The following is a 27,344-nucleotide window of genomic DNA, read 5'->3' on the forward strand; positions in this document are numbered from 1 at the left end:
TCAAAGAACCATATATGACAATTCAAAGTGCCCAATTCAACTATTTACTGATGCCAACAAACCATTGCATTCATAAGCACACTATAAAATACAGCATATTGTTTCAGTCAAAGCTAATTAACAGCTTTGTCTGAAACAATATGCATTTAGATTTTGTACATGTAACACTTTCTTATTGTGCAAAACTCAAGTAATTTGTTTCTTAGTTAATTGTCCAACACTTTTTAATGGCTTTAAAGTACCCTCCAAATAACAGTTCCCATTAAATCTGTATCTGAATCATTACTTTGGACAAAGTTGTTCCCATTTTATGTTGCTAGAAAATGTAACATATTTTTTTCTTAATTTTCCTCATTTTATATTAATGTAACTCTATGCGCACATCTCTAGTGTTTATCATTTATATCTTTGTTTTATTAAAACTAATCTATCATTTCAGCATTATATACAGATTATCCTGTAGGCTGCTTTTAAAAACACTAATTTAAGAAGCTATTCCTGCTAGATTTTAAGGTTTGGAATATTTTATTAATTTAAATAGATCCAGTATAAGTTTTAGTATTTTGTATTACTTTTAAAAATATTTTTATCAGATCTTGCTTATGAGAATTGCAATTGTTTGGCACGGTCGTGTGTGAGACGAATATAGAAATATTGAATGTAGTATCAGTCCACAAATCATCCGATATTGAATTAAAACAGATACCTTCAGTGGTGAGCAGTACCCAAGAATGGCCCATTAACTGTTGTAACATTCATAAATCCAGTGGCGTAGCTAGGGGGGTGCGATAGGTGTGGTCCGCACCGGGCCCCTGGAAAAGCAATAGGCCCACGGGGGCCCCAAAATCACAATAACAAATCTGGTTCCACAAATCTGGTTCCTCACCCAGCCCGGAGAACCGTAGCTACGCCACTACATAGGTCACAAACATTTTCAATATGGCTAATTATTAATGGGCCATTTCTGGATCAAAAACATTTGTCTACAAAGTTGTACTAGTCACTGAAGGGTATTGCATTCATTTTAATTGGTAAACTACGGCAGTTCATTTAGCTAAAATCCCTAGATATGTTGGAATGAATATACTGTTATAACATTCATAAATCCAGTGGCGTAGCTAGGGGGGTGTGATAGGTGCGGTCCGCACTGGGCCCCTGAAAAGCAATAGGCCCACGGGGGCCCCAAAATCACAACAACAAATCTGGTTCCACAAATCTGGTTCCTCACCGAGCCCGGAGAACCGTAGCTACGCCACTGCATAGGTCACAAACATTTTCAATATGGCTAATTATTAATGGGCCATTTCTGGATCAAAAATATTTGTCTACAAAGTTGTACTAGTCACTGAAGGGTATTGCATTCATTTTAATTGGTAAACTACGGCAGTTCATTTAGCTAAAATCCCTAGATATGTTGGAATGAATATACTGTTATAACATTCATAAATCCAGTGGCGTAGCTAGGGGGGTGCGATAGGTGCGGTCTGCACTGGGCCCCTGAAAAGCAATAGGCCCACGGGGGCCCCAAAATCACAACAACAAATCTGGTTCCACAAATCTGGTTCCTCACCGAGCCCGGAGAACCGTAGCTACGCCACTGCATAGGTCACAAACATTTTCAATATGGCTAATTATTAATGGGCCATTTCTGGATCAAAAATATTTGTCTACAAAGTTGTACTAGTCACTGAAGGGTATTGCATTCATTTTAATTGGTAAACTACGGCAGTTCATTTAGCTAAAATCCCTAGATATGTTGGAATGAATATACTGTTATAACATTCATAAATCCAGTGGCGTAGCTAGGGGGGTGTGATAGGTGCGGTCTGCACTGGGCCCCTGAAAAGCAATAGGCCCACGGGGGCCCCAAAATCACAACAACAAATCTGGTTCCACAAATCTGGTTCCTCACCGAGCCCGGAGAACCGTAGCTACGCCACTGCATAGGTCACAAACATTTTCAATATGGCTAATTATTAATGGGCCATTTCTGGATCAAAAACATTTGTCTACAAAGTTGTACTCGTCACTGAAGGGTATTGCATTCATTTTAATTGGTAAACTACGGCAGTTCATTTAGCTAAAATCCCTAGATATGTTGGAATGAATATATGTAACAGTATATTTCATATCAATTTAACAATTCTCATTATTATTAGTTAACTATTGTTTGATTAAAATGATTTATAAATTAAGTTAAAATTTTTATTTGAAAAAAGCATTTATGTTCCTCTATACAGTGTTAAATAAATTAATGATGACGATGTATAATCGTCATTAGTTTATTTGATATTACATAGGTGGACTTGCTTTCGATTCAATACATTGATATAATTACATCCTATACAATTTGTAGCAATAAAATGTTCACTGTGGTAATGTGAAATTTCTAAGTTAAATATTTTTGTACTTAATGTAATAAATATATTTTAATTTGAGCGACTAAAGATCTGATTTTGTGCATATAATTCCTTACAAATTTCACTCCAATGTCCAACAGGATGACATTTCAACCATTCAAAACATTTGAAAAACAAAATATTTAATGTAAGAAAGACTCTTAGAGTTAAAAATTATGTAAAGTTACGACATTGACCAGTTTGGATGTAAATTGCAACTTGAAATAATCGACAAATTAAATTTACATCAAACTGAATACATAAAAATTGGTGTATTCCTGCTTTATTGGAGAGCTAAGTTAAAATCCAATGAGTTCCAAATACCATAGCTATAATGCAGTGCAATTTTCATTGGCAAAAAATGTTTATTGTCGCATAATCCTTACACTGAAACAAAGAGATTTGTTGTATAATCTGTACAAGTTCGTATAGTCACATACTTCCTTGGCATACAGGCAATGAAATGATGCAACCTATAAGGACGTAAGCGGTACAGTTAACGTTTAAAATCTAGAATTATAAAATACATTTGAATCCCAACTTACAGCAGCCAAAACTGGCGTATTAAAAAATGTTTTTGGGTTCAAATTGTCAGTCGCACTTGCCAAAGACAAGATATAACAAGTGTCGAATAATACTGTAATAGGCAATAAATATGTCATATAATGATTTGTCCATTTATTTGTGCTTAACCATAATTCTGATTCGCGCTATTACTGTCTAAAAATCAAAGTCAAAACTAATTTACTGCAGAACAGCTTGATTTATTATAAAATTTGGATAAAGAGAATTAATACTAAAATAAAAATTAACTCAATTTCATACAAAGATTGCAAAACTCCCCAGTATGATTTTTGAATTTGGTTGTCCCGCAGTGTCATCTCAAATCTTTGTATTAATACAATATCACAATTAAATCACACTTTCTGGATCTGTCGCTTGGACAGACATTCCGTATAGACGGGGAGAAGACTCCGACGACGACATTTCGGCGTAACAAGAAAGTAGAATGGTTTTTGGAGCTTTGTCATGTAATGGCCTAATCCATACTATTGAAGTTTTTAGCACAGTTCACAAGCTACATATGGTAATTATGATATTTTTAAGCCTCCCGGCTCATCTTGAAAGTATGAGAATTCATTAAATTTCAGTTTAACTCTACAATAAAGCAAGAATTTACTGATTGTAGAAATTTGTCTTTTTCTTAAATCACAAAAGAGACGAGGGAGGAAACAAAATGAATTTTAAAAAGCAATGATTTGTTCAGAATAAATGTAAACAATTACAGGAATAGTCATCCAAATTAAAAGTTCTGTTTGAATTCGTTTCTACGCAGATTATGTCCGGAAAATTTTAAAAATCTATTATTTATTTATATTTATTGAATTAATATTTTTAAAAAATTTTATATCAAGTTATAAAAAATGAAATTAAATTGATTTATTATTCCTATAACTCCTTTTTTTTCTATAGAAGAAATCAGAAAATATAAATCATTCATCGATAAGGGAAATTCGTCAATCGTCTTTACGTCCAAATTTATAGTTTTGTATCAATTAAACTATATTCTGTTACAATTATTACTCCCAAATCGGTTTAATGATTCGTTTTGGCCAACTTTAAAACTAATTTTTTTGTTTTTGTAATTTTAAAAACAAGCCAATTTTTTCCCTTTTACCAAAGCTTTATAATTGTTTTATAAATTTAAACAAGGATTTCTAAATTGGATAAATAGACTGTCATAGAGCAAAAAATCCTTTACAAATCCAACAATTAGTTAGAAAAAATCAAAATGCTCTTGTCTGTCTTTGGGGTTTATTTGTTCCATTGCAACAAGAGCTTATATGTTTTTAAATTTGTTGCACTCTAGAAGCAGGTAATGGCCATATAATTTGGCTGAAAACATCGATTCTTAATAACTTACTGGACTTTTTAAGTGATCCTTCGCTTTATAATTAAGAGAAGTTTAACTTAAGAAGTCTCTTTTCCGACGGTTAAGTTAAATCTAAGGCTTGGAAGAATAAGAATAAAGATCAGTTGTCAAGTGCACTGGCCATTATTCTTCCAAGCCACAGAAATAATTATAATTAACAAGTAAACTGTATTATTTTTAGAACAAATACTTAAGTATTAACACGAAAAGATATTGTCCAAATAACATAGTAGTCAATTAACAAATTTCAGTCAAATTTACAAAAAAATTATAATTGGAATGCTACGATGAACAAATCTCTAAACGCTGTATCATTTTGGCCCGTGTCGTGGCTAACAATTACCGATACAAAGTAATTTGGTGTAAAGATATGTAGTAAGACTGCCATTTTGTACTATTATCATCAACTTTTGAATTAAATTAGAATATTCCAAAAGAAAAGAGTGACCCAGAGCTAAACTCAAATCCGTAATTTCTGTTTACCATGCAGATAAATTAGAATTACTCGGGCCCAAAATAATCCAGCATTTAACAGAATGTCTGAAGTACATAATAAAAATATTCTATGCCAATTGAGATTTATTCATTGTATGTTAATATTTAAACATTTCAAATCAGTAAAGCAATCCAAACTTTCTAAACATGTACACAGGACTGTTTTACACCAAAATAATTCAAAATTTATAAGGAAATTATCGATACCGATTATTTTGGATTAAGTATTGTGACGTACGTAACCGTACAAGAATAGTTCGTTTCTGAATTTCATCAATATCATATATTAGTATGAAATTTCACAATTAGGTACTCCGAAATTTAACGATTTCGGTATTTATTTTTGAGAACTCAAACTCGCTAAATCTCTGAGAGCGACGAGTCAAATTTCGTGTGCGGGGCTAAATAAAAAACGTACGATATAGTTTATGTATACGAATACATTTTTTCGGTAATAGAAATGCATTACAAATAAAAAAATAAACATAGATTTTGATGTCAAAACTGCAACATTGTACTTTTCAAAATATTTTAATTTGCCAATAATTTACCCTTTTGGCAAATCATGTATTTATAATATATATTATGTGGCAACAAGAATGGCAGTGATATGAATTTAGAGACAACCATACCTTTAAAAAGATAGAATATATCGACTGTATTTCATAATATATATAATTATAACAACATATTTTCATTTATATTAACATATAAATTAGTGTAATGACTGTATATATATATTTTTTCCAGTCCGTTTCTAGAAGAATATTTCTACAGTAAAATATAAAATATGAAAACCATACGGTGCATAGGGTTATCACCTGGATTATCACAAGAGTCTATTTAAACAACATTCAAGAGCAATATCTCAACAGTTGTTTTTCTTTTCTTATATATATATCATTTAATAACTAAATGCAGTATATGCAAATTTCACGAAAAGCATCTATGTGAATATGAAATATTTCGTTCGACACGATGATATTCTGGAAAATTAAAAACTATAAAATTCATTTATAAAATAAATTATTCTTATTACTAATCAACAGGATATAGTATATTAAGCAATTAATAACTACAAAAGCCAATTATATTAAACCAGCCATTCTGTGCGTGGTGGCTGTGGTAGTTGTCTTGCAGACCGGCATTGACTAGATCTCATTTTGGAGGACAGAAGACGTTTTCTTCGAGAACACTGTATCCGAGTACGACGCCTCGGAGATATAGGCATGTGTTTTCCAGGTATGGGTGTCGTTCCTCTTCCAATGGCTCGGGTGACTTGCGGAACCTGGAATCGGCTGTGAGGTGCGGGACATAAGGGAATAGACAGAAGCTAGATATTGGAAACAGTTTAACTGAATGATTTTTAATCGATTGAAATTAAATTATAATGACAAACAGTTATGAAAATTTAAAGAGATTAAATTTTATAAAAATATAAAACACTGTAAATTCTTACATGATATACATGGGGTGTACAAAAAGTTACTGTGTGATGGAAAAGGTTTAAGTTCTAATAAAAATGAAGTTTTATGTATAATATTGTACTTTTTCCTAGAGAAAATGCCAGAAATGTCCACAGTGGTCCCAAAATCCGGAGGAGTGAAGTCCTCCGGATTTTGGACTGGATTCCATGGGTGATTATGCAGTTAACAAAGAAGTCTTCCAAAAACTATAGTCGAAAAACCAGAGTGCCTGTGAGCAAGCAGTTATGGCCGTCGGCCATATTATTCGCATATTTTATATTTTTTTAATATGTAATATAAGTTAGTGTTAGCAATTTCTTTGTTTCGTTTGTCTTATCTATCCTCTTTTACTTTCCCCACCACTCCTCTTTACCCTTTGGGTGGGATTATCGTTTCGAAGAAAGAGACAACGAATAGAACAATAGAAGGGACGACACCGAGGGTCTCGACAGGAGAAAGTGAATCACTTTTGGACTGGACTGCGAGGAGAGAAGCTGTGAAGAGGAAGCGATCTCGACCGGGGCATATAAGTTAAGAGCAGAAGAAAAGAAATGGATACGACGGGAGAGTGAGAGATTCACCAAGAACACGGGAAGCCTATAAAAATCAAACAGGACTCAAGAGCGGTATCCCACCAAAGTATTTCAATCTTCATCTATTTCTATCTCTACATGTATACCTTTGTTCTTCCCCTTAGTTATAAGTAGAATAAGTTTTAGTTTTAAGATCTGCACGCGTATAATTTGTCGGGTTCCGTTTTGAGCGCGCCCTTTCGTTAAGCTTAAAGACTGAATGACTGTAAAAGGATTTTTTTTGTAAAGTCGGGATCCATAAAGAACCAGTTTCTGTTCTTTCTGGCGAGAATAAAATCGTACCTTTGTTAAAAGTAACGTGTTTTGATTATTATTTTGTGTCGGTCTGTTTGCGGAAACCATTACACCTCGTCACGAATCTTCACACAGTAACTCCAGCTATCACAAAGTGTAACTGCACAATGTACAGTTTGCAATGCCACATGTATAACTTTAACGTCATTGCAAATTCTCAGTGTAAATAACTTTTTGGGCACACTGTATAATCAAGTATACTTTACTGGAATTTTTTTAACAATTATATCCCAAGTATCTTTCAAATCTTTTTAACTCATCTACATCACTTCCTAACATCACAATATCCAACAATCATAAAGTTGTTGGATATTGTGATGTGTGCTGTTGCAGATTTTTGGGCTATATACAATAATTTTTATTTTGTGTTGTATGGGGGGTTGGCAACCTGTTAGGAGAGAGGAACGGTATTTAAGGTGACGTGGATTGGCAACAGTACCTTTTCTTTTCTTGGCTAGCTGGTGAGAGGTTGCCTAAGTCAACAAAAAGTGTCTATGTTTTTTTGTGTGTGTTACAGTGTTCAAAGTGACCGCGTGGGGCAGTAGGAGCGATATCTACACGGAATTGTGTTATCGGACTTGAAATGAAAGAAATCTGTTCTCATCGGCTGGAATACTCTCTGGACAAAAGGGACTTTATGTTAAATTTAAGCAATTACTGGTAGTGGACATTTGTAGAGAGGTAGTTTCGGGAGAGACTCAAGTGTGAGTTAAAACAACAGACTTGTACTCAACTCATTGTACAGGTGAACCCGTCTGGTTTCTAGATGTCTATACATGGGATCTAGTGGACAACTTTGTAAATTTTGTATATATATTCTTTTGTACATAAACTTATTATTACTCTGACCTTTTCTTTGCCCTCCCTTTCACATGGTAACCATTCACCTGCACAGTAGTTGTAATACTGATTATTGTGCTTTCCACAGATGTTCAGTTATAATTATTAAAAGAAATACATAGAAAATATTTGGTTTTTATGTCTCATGAAAGTTAATTTGAAGTTGAATCTGATTAGATATTGTGAACCCCAATATATGGTTGCTAAGCAAATCCTTTTTATACTTGACAGCAGCTGGTTTTTAAGAACTGACAAATTGAATTCATGCACATGGGTGTTCGTGAAATGATGTATGGCTTTATAATATCAATAATCAAATTAATTCAAAAATCCAATTATGCGATCAGATGTTTAAGAATTATACTAATTATCAGCATTACACACTTACTAGGGTATGTGACGTGTCCTGTCGGTGGATGACGAGGCTGAAGCGGTTCTCTTCGACATAAACAGACAGCTGTGCCAATTACGCATACACAGCACACAATGAATATGCTCATGACAACAGCAACAAATACACTTACCCCGAGTCCAAGAATTTGGCCACCATTTGTGTCGTCTGACATTTAAAATACAAGAAAAAACTCTAATTAACATTATAATAATGTCTTACTTATTTCTTGACATAAATCAATACTAATTTTCTGATATACAAACAGTAAATTTTTGAGAAAATTGATTTGTATTCTTTATTAAAATTAAATCACTTCCTTCTTTTGTATTTTACTAACTTTAAAGAATTATGCTTATGTCATAAATTACTTTATTTTATTAAAGATGGCAACTATAAGCAGATTCTACTTTTAAAATTAAATTATTCTATTAATTAGAAAATTTATCAACATGATTTTATGATAAAATAAGTCTTACCAACACAATATGCAAAACTTGTTTCATCACTATTATCTCCACAATGGTTAACTCTATCACACGTTAAGTCTTGTGATATGCAAAAAGTGTTGAGGCAGTGAAAATCTCGACATCCAAATTCTAAAAATATTTAAATTTAAGATATAGATAGCAAAGTAGTCATTTATTTTAAATGTAAGCAGTTAAAAACATTATTTTGTTTCTTTTTTTTTTTTTATTTAACTTGAATATCCCATGGGAAAAAAACCATTATGCTATTTCATTATAATTTTTTAAAATGCTACATATTTCTAATATCAAAATTATTGTGACATTGTCACAATGCCGGGCTGCAATTTTTAATCATATATTTTTTTAAAAATGCTCTCCACCTCAAATTAATAGTGTCTTGCCCCTGTAAACCATACAGGTACTCCTCACTTTACAACCTATCTGCTTAACCACCACTCGCACTTACGACCAATCGAGTTTCGACCTGCAATTCCGGGAATCCCCTTTCTTGGCTTGAGTGTCGGTCAGTGGCGAATGGTGACATGCACACTAAGCATACTATAATAGGCTTGCGCTTACTATAATAGTATTATAGTACTATAATAGGCTAATAGTGTACTATAATAGTCTTTTTATGAATAAATTTGAAGTTTGTTGCATAATTTGTTTAATTTTACGATGATCCTATATTCCTGGCGCAAGTTCCTCGCTTATCGACCAATTCGCTTTATGACGTAGTCGTCAGAACAGAACTCGGTCGTAAAGTGAGGAGTACCTGTACTTTTCTTTTAACAATAGAGTCATGCAGTTGAATATGTAACAACTTTTGGGGGAAAATTTTTTAATTGAAATAACATGACTTCTGGTTTGCATTGGAAGTACATATATAGTTAACAGGGGCCTCCTGCCCCTGAGGTTTCCATACCTGGTCTCATCTTTCATCTATCTAACTCCATTCTCAAGATTAAGGAAAGACAGACAATGGATGGATAACAGTGGAAATTTATAGGTCTATAATTTTTTCAAATTGCAGCCCAGTAAAGAAAAAAATAATGTTTACTTCTATGCAACTTGAAACCAAATATTCCTACTTCGTCTAAACCAGTGGTTCTCAACCCATGTTCTGTAAACTTGCCCCAAGTGTTCCACAAGAAAAAGAAAGATTTTAAGTTTTCATAAATTTATTTCAATGTACTTTATTCATAGACAATTCTATGTTTACTATTTTGTTCAATACAATAAAGTTTATTGCTTTATCGTTTCATGAGAATAGTAAACATAGAACTGCTTATCAATCTTTGAATATATTGATGCTAATTCTTCCATATCATAGAAAGTACATTGAACTCCCGTGTAACGTGCTCCTCCATATTGTAAATTCGTATAATGCAACAAAATAATTGCAACTAGTACTCATACAAAATTCTAATTTTGTCATTCAAACATAAATTTTCTTCTCCAACTTCTAGGCCTAAGTTTAAACTTGCATAAAATCGTCAGATGATGTGTCGATAATGTGATTTCCTATAAAGCGGAACACTGTATGGGACTCCGCCGTATACGAATGACGTTCTGCAGCCTCAGAAAAGTTAAGAATCACCGATCTAAACCTTAAAAACATATATAAACTTACGTGAATTTCTAACGGCAGTGATAATTAACTTGAATCCATTTCCAGCAGGACTCCAGCTATCTGTCTCATATTTAAGTGTAACAAAGCTACTGAGAGTAAAAATGGTCCCTACATTTGCTCTGGTACTCCGGCAAGATAAATCAACCTAAAAAGAAAATTTCGATATTGAAATGTTAATTTAAAAACTACATATAAAAAGTTATCATCACTTTCAGTAAAACTATTATTATACAGTGTCACGATAAAATTGTAATTTTGTTAAGATTCCATGCAAACTTGTCACTTGCAACAAAAAGTTTTCTTTAGAATAATGCATGAGACTTGATAAATTGTTAAGATTTTTTGGTATACTTTTTTACAATTATAGACTTCTTTCATTATTACTCTATACAGTAAGACTCTGCTTAACGCAGGGGATGTGTTCCTAAACGACAAAGCACTAAATTAAACAATGTTAAATGAGGTCATTTTAACATAGAGTAAATAGGGATAGGGGAACATGCAACCAAAAATAAACAAATTTTACTTTAATTTTAAGTTATTTTTTATTCATTTGTATAATAATATATGTTAAATAACACACAAACATATTTACACAGAAATGTAAAGTTCATTTTTTTGTGACGAAGGTCCTGACTTTTCTGAAATTCTTGTTTTTTTGCAATAAAGTTGTGAAGTTTCATTTGTCGCTTTTTTCTTTCCTTAAGCAAATGTCGGTAGCAGAAGATTGTATCCAAAATGCCTCGTTTTACTTTTGCACTCCTTTCAAAATCTGGATCATTTGCTACAATTTGATCAATGATTTCAGTTATTGTTACCAAACTTTTACTAAGGAAATCTTTAAAGAAATTTTTGGGTTTTTCATTTTCAGAATCTCTGTTTTCCAGTTCTACATGAATTCCTTGTTCTGCCAGTTCTTGAAGGTTGTCATTGGTAAGGCTCTCACCAGAAACCTGCAGTAACTCCTCAATATCCTGCTCATCTACATCTCCTAATCTTGCTGTGTCGATTAGGTTGACCAAAGTCAACCTAATCGATACAGCGATAGGCTCTTCTCGTTGAGAATTCGTGGATACCTTCAGCCATAACTTCTTCCACACTTCGTTTGTACATTTATCAGTTAATTCTTGCCAAGCAAAGCAGATATTGCCTATGGCATCCACGATGTTATATTTTTTCCAAAATTGCACCAAACAAACATAGATTTAAAGAAAGTACACCTTTATGCCACCTTTTTCTGATTGGTTCGTGTTTGTAAATAATCATATTATATATGAATCAATGAAATGCTGCAATAATTTAAATTGGAGTAAATTTTGAGCTATTTTTTAGGCTTTGAGCAGACCGCATTATATCGAATCAGTGTTAAGCGAGGCACCATTAAGCGAGGTCTTACTATATTTCAACTAACTCCACAACTAAATTATAACTACACCCCATTAAAGCATATCTCATAATAACTATTACATTTATTTTTATAAATATGTAATTGTTATGAAATTGACAGAAAAGACTTTAATGGTTTAATTCCAATTAGAAAACAATACAAACATACAGGTATGGAAGCCAAGTATGACAGAATCTGACATCAGGCAATTTGTGCTTCCATATAACAGACCACTACAAAATGTACCATACTTTAAATATATACTCATGTTTAATATAATATATATAGTATCATCATCATCATCATCATCATCATCATCATCAAATCTTTTTCTAACATTGTGGCGATATGCCATATTGTTGTGTGTATATATATATATATATATGTAGCATAAGCCTAATATTAAGTTTCCTTAATCTTATGTTCTATATCTTTTCTTTGAATTTCCTAACGGTCTTTTCTTTCCACTGGTGGGGGGCGCAACTTCGAGGAATAACACCGGAAACAAGGGTGTAAAAACGAAAGACCCTGAGGCAAGTCAGGGAGTGGTGTAGGTCATTCTTGTGCTAGCGTTCGAGAGAGGCAGATGGTGAAAGAAGGTCAAGATCGCCGATTAGCAGGACAGAGGGACCTTAAGTTGTCTGCAAGAAGACAAACGATACAGACTGACGACAAAGAATCGAAGGAATTCTGATCTTCAGGATCATCAAGTTCAGAGATATAGAGAGGACAGTTGAAAGTGAATCGAGCGCAATTCCCCGTTTTAGAAGAGTGATGATCTACGGAAGACCCAGGTACCTTGCCAAATCTTTTCTTCTTCTTACCTCTTCTCTTTTCCTTTCCTCTTTGTTTTCTAGTTAGTAAGTTAGTTTAAGATAGGTTAAGTTAGTTGTAATATTTCGGGAAATTACCTAAACAAAGAGAGGTCATTGTCGCGAACACGTGTTACCATCCTTTGTTATCACAAAGATACAACGTACCAATTTTCTGTACATTGGAATTGCCTAGTTGGGATCCGAAAGAATCGAGTGTACATAGAGCTGCGCAAACTGTTAATAAAATATCATTTTTGTGTAAATAAATCTCGTATTTATTGTTCATCCATCCTGTACACCACAACATTTTGTCAAATCAGGTTAATCAAAAACCTTCCATCTTTTCTGTATTCCCACAAACTTCCTGTCTTTTTATTCTATCCAAGTCTTCTTTAATCTGATCTCTTCATCTCTCTCCCTAGATATGTTGCCTTTTATTTTTTATTCATAGAAATCTTCAATATTCTTTTAAAGACTATTTGCTTCATATGCCCAAACCTTTCCAGATATGCTTCTCATTCCATCCATTACATTGATAACTTTTAAAGGTAGGTTCACATTGACATATAAATTGCTACAAAGTGGATATGAACTACCAGTTTGTCCCCCTTTGGCGAGCATTTGACCAATTTGTTAGGAGTCGAGAATATCTCAATTTTTGCAGAACTTTGGTTTGTTCGATCGTCCGACTTTTTACAACTTGCATTTGAAACCTTGTTAACTAATTACGTCCTAACTTAGTTTGTTTCATATATACGATGTGGACAATATTTTGTTTCAGTTAGTGTTCATTTCATTCACTCATAGTGGACAATGTAAACAGAGCTTTAAGCTATTCCTTATTATTTCATTATTCTATCACTTCTAATTTTCTTTTACAATTCTTAATATTTCCATTACTTATATTCTACTAACATCTCTCTTTGTCAATGTTCAATTTCTAATCTATATATTAATATTGGAGAAGTAGCATACGTTAATAAATAAAATAGATGTATAGAATGTAGGTATAGATGATAATGTATCAGGAGTGTACATCATCATCTATGCCTTTTGTACCCACGATGGACTGCATATGTCAGTAAAAAATCTTTGAATTGCGGGTATTCTTTTGGTAATGTAATATACAATCTAAATTTCCATTGTTTGTGAAAATACCTCCAAATATTTGATATTTTATGTTTCCTTCGGCAGTTCACATCTCAACTCTACATTCCTAATTCAAGGATCTATGCGGTCTAAACCACAATTTCTTTTTTTGACAACCAATCTTCACTGTCTCACTATCCCATTTGTTGATATTTTTCTTAAATTTCTTCCTCAGTTTATATTTAAAATAACACTTTTCTACAATAAGCACTACATAGCTTCCTTTATATCCATCCATATCATCTCCAAAATGCTGAAGAGCTTTACTTAAACCTTTTTTGGAAACCCTGTACCTGTGTATCACTTCACAATTACAATAATATTTAGAACTTAAACAAAAAACAATTCCTTAATTCTACACTACAGTAATATATAATGTACAGAAAGCTAATAATTATTCTTAATTTTTCATTCAAATTTTATCTCTATTTTGCTGCTTCTTTGTAAAAAAAAAGTTTTAAAAATTCAATTAAAACCACAATAAACTGTTTAGAAATTAAAATACCACCTCATGTTTTCCTAATGTATGTGCTCCATCAAATATGTAGAGGTGATCATTACAATCCAAAGCAAGTCTTTCAAACCTTAGCATAAAACGTTGTAGGATGGAATCGGTTTGAAAGGTGATCACACATTCAAGGTTGTTCTCACCCTCTGATGTTAATACAGCACCATCGATCATCTTATAAAGTGGATGGTATCTCTCTCTCACACACAATGTTGATACATGATCTGAAAAACAAAAATGATTCAAATTAATATAATATGTAACTTATTAAAATCTCTTCAGCAAGTCAGATATCAATTTCTTAATAAAAAATAAAAAGAAATTAAAATATTTCCAACAGCTAAAGCCTAGCATTTGTAAGTATCAATAAGAACAATTTAGAACAGCAAGTGTTTTCTTCCATCTTGAATAGACATCAGTCTAATGTTTGAAAATAGAACTGCAGGTTTTAGAACCACAGGTTCAAATATGTAGCTGCTCACTGATTAGTGGAAATGGTTCTAGCATCCTGTGATTAATTAATCCTATCAAGATTAAGTAAAATGCTGTTGGGAAAGTGTCATCTTTGAAGTTGATGGCCACTTTTCTCAAAGCCGCCTTGTACATCTCCATAAGCTCTATATATCAGAGTTGTGCTCTGTTAAATGTTCAATGAAGAATCCTGGCTCAGTCAAAATGGACCTCAACATTAGGATCTAAGGCATAAGATAATACAATGGAATTGAGGCTCTTACTTATGTCTGTTCGATGCTCTTTGAAGTGGCTGGCAATTTGTTGGCTAGTGGCTCCCACATATTCCAATTCTTTGTTGGATCTATGGGCCCTTTATGGCCTCACCTGGACACTAACCCAAAGTGCATCATCCCCAACTTGAAACTACTCACAGAAGGGATGGATGACCCACATAACAAACTGTACCAGTGGAAGACAATCTTTACTCTTGGTCACAATCCCACAATTGACTGTGATGTGGCTTTTTGGAACTCCCTGTGCCAATCCAATTCCTGGATGAGATCAAACAACAGTCACCATCCACACTGATAAATCCAAATAAATAATTCTTATCACTTATACAGTAGTAACAGTGTAGGGGTAGGATGCTAATAACTTATTCAAAGTCATGGAATTCAGGTCCACATTTTTCACCACATGATTTCCAATTGTTATATTTATCAGTCAGAATAAAGCAGTGTTTTTGTTTTTCTAAGGGATTTTTTGATCATTAATATTGATAACACTTTCAACTACCACTAACATCTTGGAACTGGCAGACCTTCTATGCCATACTTCCTTCACTTTTGAAGGATCCACTTACAACACAGACAGGGAGCCTCCTTTTCGGGCATGTGTGAACTGGTTATTCATCAGCCGAAAGCCTCTATCCTTCCCAAGTATCACAACCAAATGGTCTTGATTGTTTTATTATTTTTCCCCATCACAATTGGTTAGTTGAAACACCACAATCCATATTGGTTTATGTAATATACTAGAAGGCGCATGACACTTTTTATTACAGTGCACTGTAATAGAAAAAAAGGAAGTAGTACATTTTTATATTCACATAATGAAGGAGATTTGGGTCTCTTGTTTAGTTAGCATTCTCTCCATATTGCTTTCTAGTAAACCTTCTTGATTGATATACAATATGCTAAGGAAAAACTGCATGATTGGCTATGTAATAAACTTAAAAGTGATGCAACAGGCATTTAAATAATAACTATGTTCGTCTACTATGCAGGATTCTTAAATTAAAAATTTCTGCACATTTCCTCTTCCTCTACTCTTTTGATGCCTCTGGCAGATTGCCTCCTATCCTAGAGTGACCATACTATAACCATCTAAGACCATACTATAACTAGAGTGACCATATACTATAACCATCTAATCTACATAGCTGCAATAACAAATGTTTCCAACAGTCTGATTTTATGGGTCTTGTCAGTGTCCAATTGAGAGATCAAATCAGACACTGAACAATATATAACACCACAATACATTACATTACATAAAAATTTCAAACTGAAAACACAAGCTAACAGTTTCTAATGAAACTAGCCACAAATATCATCAAAAACAGAAGGTATTAGTGCCTCAAATAATAATTAAATAAACATGATATTATGAATAAATTAATACATATATAAGTATAACTTTAACCAAAATATGTGCAGGATACAACAAAATTATAAATTAAAATATAATGGAAGTATTTGAAATTCTTGATTAAATCTCTAAAGCAATGGACAGATGATGATCGCATTTCCATTTTATTGATGTTAGACATACATCAGGCACAACAATTTGCTATTGTAAGATGTTTAGTTCTAACAGGTCATGGACGAAAAAATTAATACACCTTTGTAAATAAAATACAAGTAGTTTATTAAAAAAAACAACAAAACATACAAAAAATACTCCATAAGACTCAGGATATCACAAAAAATACTCCATAACACCCAGGATATCAACCATTGGGGATTTCAACAGAACAATAATGCACTTCAACCACTCGTCTAGGACTGAAATTAATAACTAGGAGTAACAAACTCAAACCCAACATACACAACCATTTTATTAATATAATTAAGCTTATCCTATGAATTTATACTAAAATTCATAATTACTACCAAACTTACAGATAGTACAAAACTCAACTGGTATGGAAGAGGGCAACTTAGACAAACTGTGAGAACAGTTCTGGACAACAACGGGTAGAGAACTCGCATCCAATCTTGTTTGTCTCTCTTCCGAAAGGTCCTCTCTCCTCAAGCACCCAACCAAAAGTCATTTGTCCTTTCCTAAAGCCACTTCAAAACTCATCTGACCAATCCTTCACAATCAGACACAAAAAAGAGCTGCAAGATTATATAAAGTACGAACGAGTCAACACGGTGAACTTTAGTGATATCTTCAATGGGACAAATTGATAACAAACGTGCTTGATAGAGCAGATGCTTAGAAGGGGAAATCCGTTTATCCCAGTAGGGACTAGACAAAGACAACTATCCAAATTAACAAGATAACCCTTCAGTTTTCCTTGGAACATATAATACATCCAGGGAAACACACGGGAACGTATGGAGCCCGACAATCCAATCTACCAAATAGCTTTAACACACAATCCTCCCGACTGATTCTTCCTTCTCTCTCCACTTCCGTTCTAACTTCTCCCCAAAACACACACTCCTATAAATCTCCCACCCTAGGTTACACACCCAGATTTACACAACTCCTCTCCACCGAGTCGGACCCACCACGTGACGAAGGGGGGGCAGGAAAAGGCATAAAGCACAGAGCAACCCCAGATTTGTAGTTACACAAAGAAACAGGAACAGACAAGCTATTCCAAGACCGAAAATACAGAAGCAGATAAAAATGAAACATACATAAAGAAAAAAATATACAAGGCATACCACCACATGACAGACTACAATATAGAATACAATCAAATACTAGATAAAAGAAATGTAGGTAACTATTGACCATTCTCTTTTCTATGTAACATTGTATCTCAGCAGTATTTTCATAAATGGTTTGACCAATTTATATTTCTCAGCCCATTTTCATTTCATATCTTTTTTTTTTTTTTGACAAATTTTGATGAAACAATTTGGAGTGAAGTACAGAAATACCACATGGAAAACAAAAAGGATTTTAAAAAAGTGAAATGTAAATTATGTCCAAGGAGAAAAGTGACCATTTAACATAATATTGCTAGCAAAGGAAAAGAGCCATTTATGCCATACACACGATTAACCATCTAACAGGATGTACTTCCTGTTCAGTAAGATTTTTCTGGAAATTCAACCATCAAAGGCATCAATGACAATTAAAAGAACAGATTGGAAACCCAAACACCATGCCAAAATTCGTGCAAAAAAAGCTGCACTGGGACTTAAATCATCTAAGACAATGCATATTCATTATTGTATAGGAGAGATGATAATGGCAGTAGATTTAAACTGTTTTTGTTTATAGAAGATGAAGTGAAGTCTTCGGGCATGCTATTGAGGCATTGCAGCCATAACATTATGTGCCACCAAGAAAATACTTTGCAAGAACAATTATACCAAACATATACCATCAAGTTTAGTCCAGATTCAGAAAATATTAGAGGGTGTAGACCAGTGGTGCACACGGTATTTACTCTTGGGGATGCCAAGTTGAATGAATAAAAAACTTTTTAATGCAAATTCAATAAAATTTTCACCTTATGTAATTGCTAATTCATTAATAGTACAGAAATAGAAGACACCGCAGAATATAAATAAAAAATTTAATTAGGAAAAGATTTTTAGAAAATTTTCTACTGTTTATTTTCCTTTTTATCTGGAGGGAGCAAGGATCCCTCGACCACCCTGGATGTACCACTGGCATACACTTTCTGTTTATCAGTGACATTTGGAATGTCAACATCTGTGGGTAACAGAACACTGGTTTGATAAAGATTTCCAACACCAAACATCTGTTTTAAAAGCGATGTCCTTTCCTGGGAAACATACAGGTGCAGACATAGAAACTGCATTGATAAGCATGATATGTTTATGGGACATACCAAAGTGTACATTATGGTACAGGATAACCACACCAATATTGTCTCCAGCATAATCTAACAAAATTTTCTGAACTGTCAAGCTATGGCCATGCTCTTTAATTCTGCATTGATGATGTAATTTTCGTCTCGTCGGTTTCAAACGTCCTTGCTACAAGCCGCAAAGTGGCAACACATTATATAGATACAAAAATATTGGAAAATACTACAACACAAATTCACTCTAACCCAAGTTTGCTATTATTGAAAATACAAAAAACCTTTACCTATGGTGGCATAAAAATAACAACATATTTCCTGAGTTAAATTCCTTTGCCTGGAAGTACATCTGATCTACCTTGGTAATCTGTAATGGTTTTTTAATAGCAAAAGCATAATAAGCCAAGGAAAAACATGCTGGAGCCAGAAAACAGGAAAATGCTCAAGTCCATTCTGTAAAATTATTAATAGTTATTGTTCCTATAATTAATTGGTCTAATTTTCACTACTATTAATAATTACCTATTTGAGTAATTTTGTATTAAAGGTAGACATTAGGCATCATCTCTTATCAAATTAATAATTATAATAATTTAATATTTATTAAATAATTTTAGAATAGTGTGGAAGATTAATTATGGCAATCATTTAGTTTATAATACATTGGACTTAGTAATGTTTATATATATATAGTTATTGTTCTTTGAATATCATTCATTTGCTTTTTTAAATTTAATTTAAAAAGTAGTAGATGTTAAAAGTTATTAAATTATGTTTTTTCGGTGCAATGATTATTTATTGATTACTCCAATTGTTGCAGAATTGTCACTTGACGATTAATCAGAGGAGTGATTAGTTTGATTAATGATCAGTGAATGATTAATCAGTACACCTCTAGTGGAAAAGGATATCTTGTTAATTAATTAGCCTCACTGCATCCTGGTAAGAATCAAGCCGTATTGTTTAACAAAGCAATGTGTGGGAAAGGTTTTAAGTTACATTTCAAATACAGTTGGTAGAATGCCAGAATCAGATACATTTTTTGAAAAGTACATCAAGTATGAACAAATAGAATGCAAGTCTCAGATATTGCTTGTACTAAGAGAGACACCAAAATATTATGAGTCTGTCTGTTAATTATGCACTCATTCAGAATATGAAAGGTATTGTGTTACAAAAGCATACAAATAAGAAAATTATTAGACTTGATAGGCTTGTTGGAGATTGTGAAGAACTGGTTGCATCTCAAAAGAACAAAGATTACACAAAAAATTACATAGACTTGACTAACAGAAGGTCAGTGCTAGAAAGGGGAGAGTAAAACGAGGTCACTGTCACTAATGGTTCCCCAGAGGTTAACAGTGCCAATAACCTTTTATTACATAATGGAAAAATTTTACAAACATCACTAAAACACAATATGATGTACGCATTAATGTTATACAATATTTATCAACAACTTCAATTGTTGATTCCAACAAAAACATAAACTGAACATATCAGTTACGTCAGTTACCACAGAGCATACTATAATAATAAATATTTTAAAAAATAGTTAGGAAGCCTGCATTGATAGTGATAAAATAAATAGTGTAATGAGGATATATCATTCTGTGTTAGAAAAATGAGAAATATCTGGTACAATGAATGGAAAACTAGAGTGATCTCTCCACCATGCCGATGCATGTTTGAGGAGCTGTAGAGGAAAGACTACAGAAAAAGCAAGATTGGATAGTTTAAGATTAGAACCACAATGAATGCCATCAAAATAATAGGAGGAGCAGTGTCAGCCGATAGCAAAATGACTGTCATATATTCCCTCTCATCTACAAAAAAAATTATCAATGAAGGAGACCATCCATCATCACTGCAAAACAAATTTTCAAATGTAGATGCAGGATTGTTTTGGAAACATATGCCATCCAGTATGTATTTTACAGGAGAAAAAGAAACTTGTCTAATTATTAAACTTTCAAGAGTAAAGTCAATGTGTTCTAGGTGGTAATTGTGCTAATACATTACTAGGGAATTTTACTTAATATCATCTCACAAACAAAATCTCACAGACAAGGCTTCTGGATATCTGGCTACCATCATGGCTTAGGGTAATAACATTTACATGGCTTGTATTTGGAGAATTTTAGCTCTGCAACCCACAGGTCAAGGGTTATTACAGTCTTGAACGCAATGACTTATAATTGACACAAACCAACATTTAACAATAAAACTATTTGAACAAATAGCATCAGAGATGAAAATGAAACTACTAGAATCGAGGGGCCAGCTTTGATTTTGAAAAATTAGCACATTGAGCATCACATCAGTACATCCTTGTTTGGAGAACATTACAAAATAAGCCTGTTGAGTGATTTGGCATGATGCATAATGACTTAGTACATTTCTGAGTCCATCTTTCAATGGCGGTGGTATATCCAGAACAACTTCAATTTGTGAATTGTTCATGATTATATGCTCATTAGGAAGAACTACTGTTGTAGGATGAACATGGTGTTAATTTCATCTTAATTGCTGTCCATCTGCAAAGGCTATAACAAATTGGTGTTCTTGAGATCTGGTTTAAGGTACTGTACCTGATTCACAATAAAGAAAATGTTGTTGAACACAAACAAGCTGGCTGACTAAAATGTATAGATGAGGTGTATGATCAGTATAATGTTTCAGTAGCTCATGAGCCTTCTATAAGACTTCTGAAATGTTTAATATTACAGCTAGTTGGAATGAACTCTTAGCAGTAGGATTAGTCATGCATGTTTATTTGCTAAACAATTTTTGAGCAGATGTACCTAAAGGTGCAGAAAAAAGCATACTTTATAGGTTTAGAAGTGCTGCAAAGACATCAGTTCCATCTTATTGACAATTTCAAAGCAATTTCTTTGTTGTTTGGACACACTTCTCATCTAACCGATTTGCTCACAAGATCTATGGGCTTGATATGTTATGCTGAAATTACCACACACACATACTTCACATACACAACTAAGTGTAGATTGAATTCCAAGGTACCTAAATACTTCTGATGCAGTTTCTCTGAAACAGTAATTTGTGTGTTTTTGAATAATAAGTCATCATATACAAATAATTCATCTCTATACATAAAAAAATAAACACTTAAGAGTTCCAGTTTCAGTAATAGCTATCCTTTATCAGCAAGCTTTCACAGTAGCCAACTTTATCTTCATTTGTGATTGTTTTTAATTCAGATAATGTCAAATAAGAAAACCAACAATAATACAAAATTCCAATTCCTCTTCAAGTGTCTATCAGATAATGTCAAATAAGAAAACCAACAATAATACAAAATTCCAATTCCTCTTCAAGTGTCTATCAGATATGGAATTGCAGTCTTTACTTAAAGTACCAGCAATAATATGTTAGATCTTTTGATACTATTTAAAGTGCATATTTTTCAATGTCAGAGAAGATATGTTGTAATCTAGCTTGATGGATTGGCAATGCCTTTTTCACTAATAAAGCTTGTAAAGGTCTATGATCAGTTTCTGTAGCAACTTCTTTACTACAGATATAATTATGGAATTTTGTACACCCAAAACCATATTGCAACTGCTGCTTTCTCTATCTGAAGGTACATTTGTACCTCAGTAAGAGCTTTACTGGCATAGACAATAGATTTACCTTACTGAAAATCTGCTTTCAGGTTGGCATCCAATGACAAGGTACCAATTCATTACATAAAAACAAGTTATCATGAAAGTGACTAATGCTGACATGAATGCCAGAAAGCACTCCTCTACTTTTTTGGCATATAACAATCACAAGGGACCTTATGATGAGAAATTATATAACGGGTGGGCAAGCAAGAGTTCAGTGGGAGCCAAAATGTAGGTTTTGCAAAATGCATGGGAGGCGCAGTTCTGTACTGTCGTGGCAGATAGTAAGGTAAGGTACGCAATTTTATTATATAATATAAATATAAGATAAAACAAATATTGAATTTTTTTAATAAACATATTTTCACACAATTATAAAAATAAAATTGTAAAAATAATAATAAAAATAGAAATTAACACTTTTGGCAAGAGTCGTACGTAACTCAAAAAGAGCCACGTGCGGCTCTCAGAGCCGCATTTTCCCATCTGTTATATAACAACACAATTACCCTCTGCCTCGTTAACCCTGTACATGTTGTTATATGTTACGAACCGTCCCTATACCAAATTTATAATGAGAAATTACAAATAAACTTTGAAAGGTATGTTACCATGTCTAATAAACATTGGATTTCTTTGTTGTCAGTTCCTGGATTTGATCTACAGCCATAATCCTATCTGAATCAGTTTTCGGTCCATCTGTTGTTAATATGTTGAATCTTAACTATTACTTCCAAAATATGCTTGACATGACTGACCCTCAAACCTACATTATACATACATCTGAGTATAACATTCATAAGTTCTCTTAATTGCACTTAAGTAGATGAATATAGCAAAACATCATTCATAGAAACTTTGACATTAGCTATGCCATGTAATATCATCTGGAGCTGATTTAAGCCAAAATGGTACTTGAAGGAAATAATATCTTCCCCATGAGTAACCTTAGGTAAATGAATGATCATCTTTTGATAATTAGCATTTTAATAATCCATATATATATATATATATATTTGGAAGAGTTTATCTTTAAATCTACAATATATCTGCACATTAACTTGCAGACTTAAAGCCTTCTCCAGGCCATTTTTTTTTACATTTTAGTAATTAATAATAATGGCCGTTGACGGTCGTAACGTAAGCTTATATATACTGGAAGATGGGATCGGACCGGAGGTCCGGGTAGCATAATTGTTAATAATAATAATAATTTTCCATATTTTTGCTACACAGTTCAAGAAAATGCAAGTTTCATTTACAATGTAATTAAACAGGTATTTATTTACTGTTCTAATCTATTTGCATTGTAAATTGAACTTACTTTTTCTTAAATTGTATAGAAAAAGAATTGAAGAGAATTGTTATTAACCATTTAAAACTGAAACAAATATTTATAATTTATTATTATTTTAAATAAAAGCAAATTGACAGCAAAATTTGTACACAGACTGTAGAAAATGATTTTGCAAAAAAACATTTAGTTCAAAAGTACCCCTAGTTCTACTAGGGGTTCTTTGGAGCAGCTACAGAGTGCTCTGAATGGAAAAATTTTAATTATGGCCACTTTTACACTTATTTTATAGATATAGTTTTCTCTGCTTTTACTTCATTCGGGTAACACTGTACTGAATTAATATAAGACATCTGTACCAATAGTTAAGTAGCATAATTTTTCGGTATTTGTCTTTCATTTTATGTACTTAGTAATTTATTTATGCGGTTTAATTCAGTCTGTACAGCCTCTCGTATTTCTGAAATTGACTGAAGTTGTTTTCCTTTCAAAGCAAATTTTAATTTGGTAAACAGGAGCTCCCAACAGTCTAATGAGTCCAACTGACTACTTCCCGTTCCCCAAATCAAAATTTGCTTCAAAATGGAGACAATTTTAGTCAATTTTTTGAAATCCGGGACTATACGGAGGAAACTAAACGGCATTCCAAAGAGATCCTTTTGCGAGGACGTACGTAAATTACTAGAGAATGCAAACATTTGTATAGATCAAAGAGGAATGAGCAACAGGGCCTTTGACCAAAACTACTCGGCCACAGAGCCATGCCAAATAGTTTTGGTGCCCGAGGCAAACCTTATACTCGGCACCCGATTCGACATTAATTACAAAAAGAATTCTTCAAGCTTTTAGTTCTACGAGCTCATTTTGGCACCCTCGTGGTCGGCATCTAGAACACGTGCCCACATTTGCCCTCCTTAGTTACGCCTCGGTTCTGCCAAAAGATTTTTTCAAATTCACTCGCCAAACTTAATAGATGCACCTGTAGTTTAAAATGCAGTCAATTATTAGTGAACACAAAACATTTAATTTAATTAAAATTGTTAAATCATCATCATCACTTGCTGTGTTATATATTTAATTTTAGCATCAATATTACACACACAAATCAATATGTCTAACAATGATGTTATATATATTGATACACTAACATAATAGAAAAAAAATGCTTTTTCTTTATGTAATTTAAGTGTATCAATATGTATAATAATGTTATATAACAGAAAAAATATCTTTTTTCTATTATATAATATTGATATACTTATATAATGGAAATTTTTCGTTATATAAGTATATCAATATTGAAATTTGCACAAACTTTACAAAAGCTTTATTATTTCTGTACTACAGATTTCATAGTATTTATCTACAATAACTTATAAAAGAAAAAAATAAATGTTACTCATCAAAAATTAAAGCTAGATTCTGATTACGTTACTAATTAATCAGATTTAAAGCAATTTGGATTAGAGACAGGTTGCTGTCTTGTGTTAAATTAATTAGAAATAACTAAACTTAGAATCGTTTGGAAGAAAAGTTGGAAATATATGCACTATAAACAAGGGTTACAAGTTCAACTCCCACTCTGGGCTGATCTCTTCTTGAATATCACAACATTAGAAATAGATTTAATTTAATATAAGACGGAAGCTTAACCGTCCGTCTCTAGTCCAAATTGCTTAACATCCAATTAATTAATTAGCCTCGTAGTAGCCCGATAAGAATCCGGCTGTTTGTTTCATTAGAAAAAAAAAATTCAAATCATTGAGTGGTACGTAATTTTTAAAATATATAGATTATTATTTGTTACATCTTGAAATCTTTCCTTTCTGCACTTTCTTTCCTTGCTCTTCCAAGTGCTCTCCATCACTTAATTTTGCTTCTTTAGTTCTAAGGGAAAGATGCCAAAATGAACAATTCTCCAGGTTACGGAGGATCTTCCGAAACGGGTCGGAAGATCCGAGGCTTTATCTCCGTTCATAAATCAACGGATCGGTCCAAGAGTGCCTCGCCCCAAAGAAAGGACCAGTCACCGATTGAAAAGGAGGAAAGAAAAGCACAGAAAAGGAAGGTTTCGAGACAACAAACAATTCAAACTGAGTAAGAAGGGGGAAAAAATACATAAACCATAAACCAATCTCACATTTGCCGCATTATTTTTATATTTTATAATTAAACTTTTACGCTATAATTTAATTTTATAACCAAAAAAATAAATAAAACATTATTATTACTTCTCCTTAAGAGGCACATAAAAGTTAATTATTGCTTTTAACATATTGGAAAAATATTAAATTCAAACGATTTTAGCTCCTGTAAAGGTGGCTTTTCCTCGCGGTTACGTGTTATACAGTAAAACCTCGCAATTACAATACTTTTCCGTATAGGGTCGGATACTCAAGTATTACGTCAGTAACTTACGGGGGGAAGAATTCGTTTGGATCCGAAGATTTCCGAGGATGGGATGGTGGGGGGAGTCTGATGACGTAAGATTGCACTCAAAGTTTATTTTTCTTCCCAGGCACCACAAAATAATTCGTATATCTGTGAATGGTTTTAACTTCTTGGACGACGTAATTGGGGGGATTATTACGTCGGCAAAAAGGGAAAGTTTTTGCCGACGCAATACTCGAAGTGTCCCCTACTCAATTTTTAAATTAATCGCGCTAATATTATTTATTTAAGTAACTTCGAGTGAGAGCAAGCGTATTTTCATGTAAAAATCGAGAAAAAACGATCCGTAACGTAGTTTAATTAAGTAACCGGCGAAACCCGGGTGGCTCATGTGGAAATTTCGCAATTAAAAAGAAATAAAAAGCCGAAAACGTTATTTAAATTGCAAAATATACTTTAAGAACTCACAAAATTTGTTTCGTTCGGCGGCCGCCTCCTTTCCAATTAAACCGAAAAGTAAGAGGCATCGTAGGACGACCAAGAACCAATGGTCCCTTTGGAAACTCGCCATCTTTGAATCGATCGTTACAACACTCGGCGATGATCCCCCCCGCAAATGGACGATGCTGAGCTTTTATGAATGTCATTTTGAGAAAAAAACATAATACAGTCGAAACGAAAGCACGCCGGAAACGGGGATCTCTTTTCTTTCATCCCAAATCTTCATGGCAAACGTTCCTCCCGAGGAGACCTTCCTCTAATCTGATGGTTTCATTCGTAAAAAGAGCACCACCGCTGCCACCTGCCTACATCCTCGATCAATTCTCAGGAAAAATATATTTTTTTATTCCTTCTTTTTTAAATTTATTTATTTATTTATTTATTTTTATTTATATTTAAACGTCGGGAATAATTTTCTAACGAAAAGACAATATTCGGTTAGAAAATTTTTGGTAATCCGTACCACAAGATCGAAAGTACAGTACTGTAGTTATTTGGATACTGTTTTGCCTACATTTTAAGGAATATATCAAGAAGGATACAAATACAGCTCTGAATGACCTTATCGGAGCAGTAGACCATGTCCATAAGAATAAAATAATCAAAGGAACCCATGGCCTACGTG

General features: G+C 33.2%; 2 protein-coding genes across 4 annotated transcripts in view; both read right to left on the bottom strand.

The window, feature by feature from the left end:
• Positions 1-27,344, bottom strand: part of LOC136970051 (calbindin-32-like) — a 211,602-nt gene that overhangs the window by 25,820 nt on the left and 158,438 nt on the right. The window lies entirely within an intron of this gene.
• On the bottom strand, positions 5,003-26,996 carry LOC136970046 (uncharacterized). 3 transcript variants are annotated; one of them, XM_067264412.1, is made up of 6 exons: positions 26,687-26,996; positions 14,374-14,597; positions 10,515-10,659; positions 8,891-9,010; positions 8,409-8,579; positions 5,003-6,125 (listed from the first exon to the last, which is right to left on the bottom strand). In XM_067264412.1, exons 1-6 carry the CDS (start codon positions 26,787-26,789, stop codon positions 5,986-5,988), a joined length of 903 nt encoding a protein of 300 aa, XP_067120513.1. In that variant the 5' UTR covers positions 26,790-26,996; the 3' UTR covers positions 5,003-5,985. The 3 variants fall into 3 exon arrangements, with proteins under 3 accessions (XP_067120513.1, XP_067120512.1, XP_067120511.1); XM_067264411.1 differs by having other exon boundaries at positions 5,003-6,160; XM_067264410.1 differs by having other exon boundaries at positions 5,003-6,139; positions 8,407-8,579.

Source organism: Centruroides vittatus, unplaced genomic scaffold, assembly GCF_030686945.1.
Source record: "Centruroides vittatus isolate TY-2023 unplaced genomic scaffold, ASM3068694v2 contig_1891, whole genome shotgun sequence".
Lineage (NCBI taxonomy): Eukaryota > Metazoa > Arthropoda > Arachnida > Scorpiones > Buthidae > Centruroides > Centruroides vittatus.

Bases quoted from the DNA above. Each gene is read 5' to 3' on its own strand.
- LOC136970046 (XM_067264410.1), bottom strand. From the start codon at position 26,789: ATGGCGAGTTTCCAAAGGGACCATTGGTTCTTGGTCGTCCTACGATGC. The intron at 8,580-8,890 runs GTAAGACTTATT...TTTAAATGTCAG, and splicing joins AAGTTTTGCATATTGTGTTG to ACGACACAAATGGTGGCCAA. The intron at 6,140-8,406 runs AAGTGTGTAATG...ATTCCCTTATGT, and splicing joins GACACGTCACATACCCTAGT to CCCGCACCTCACAGCCGATT.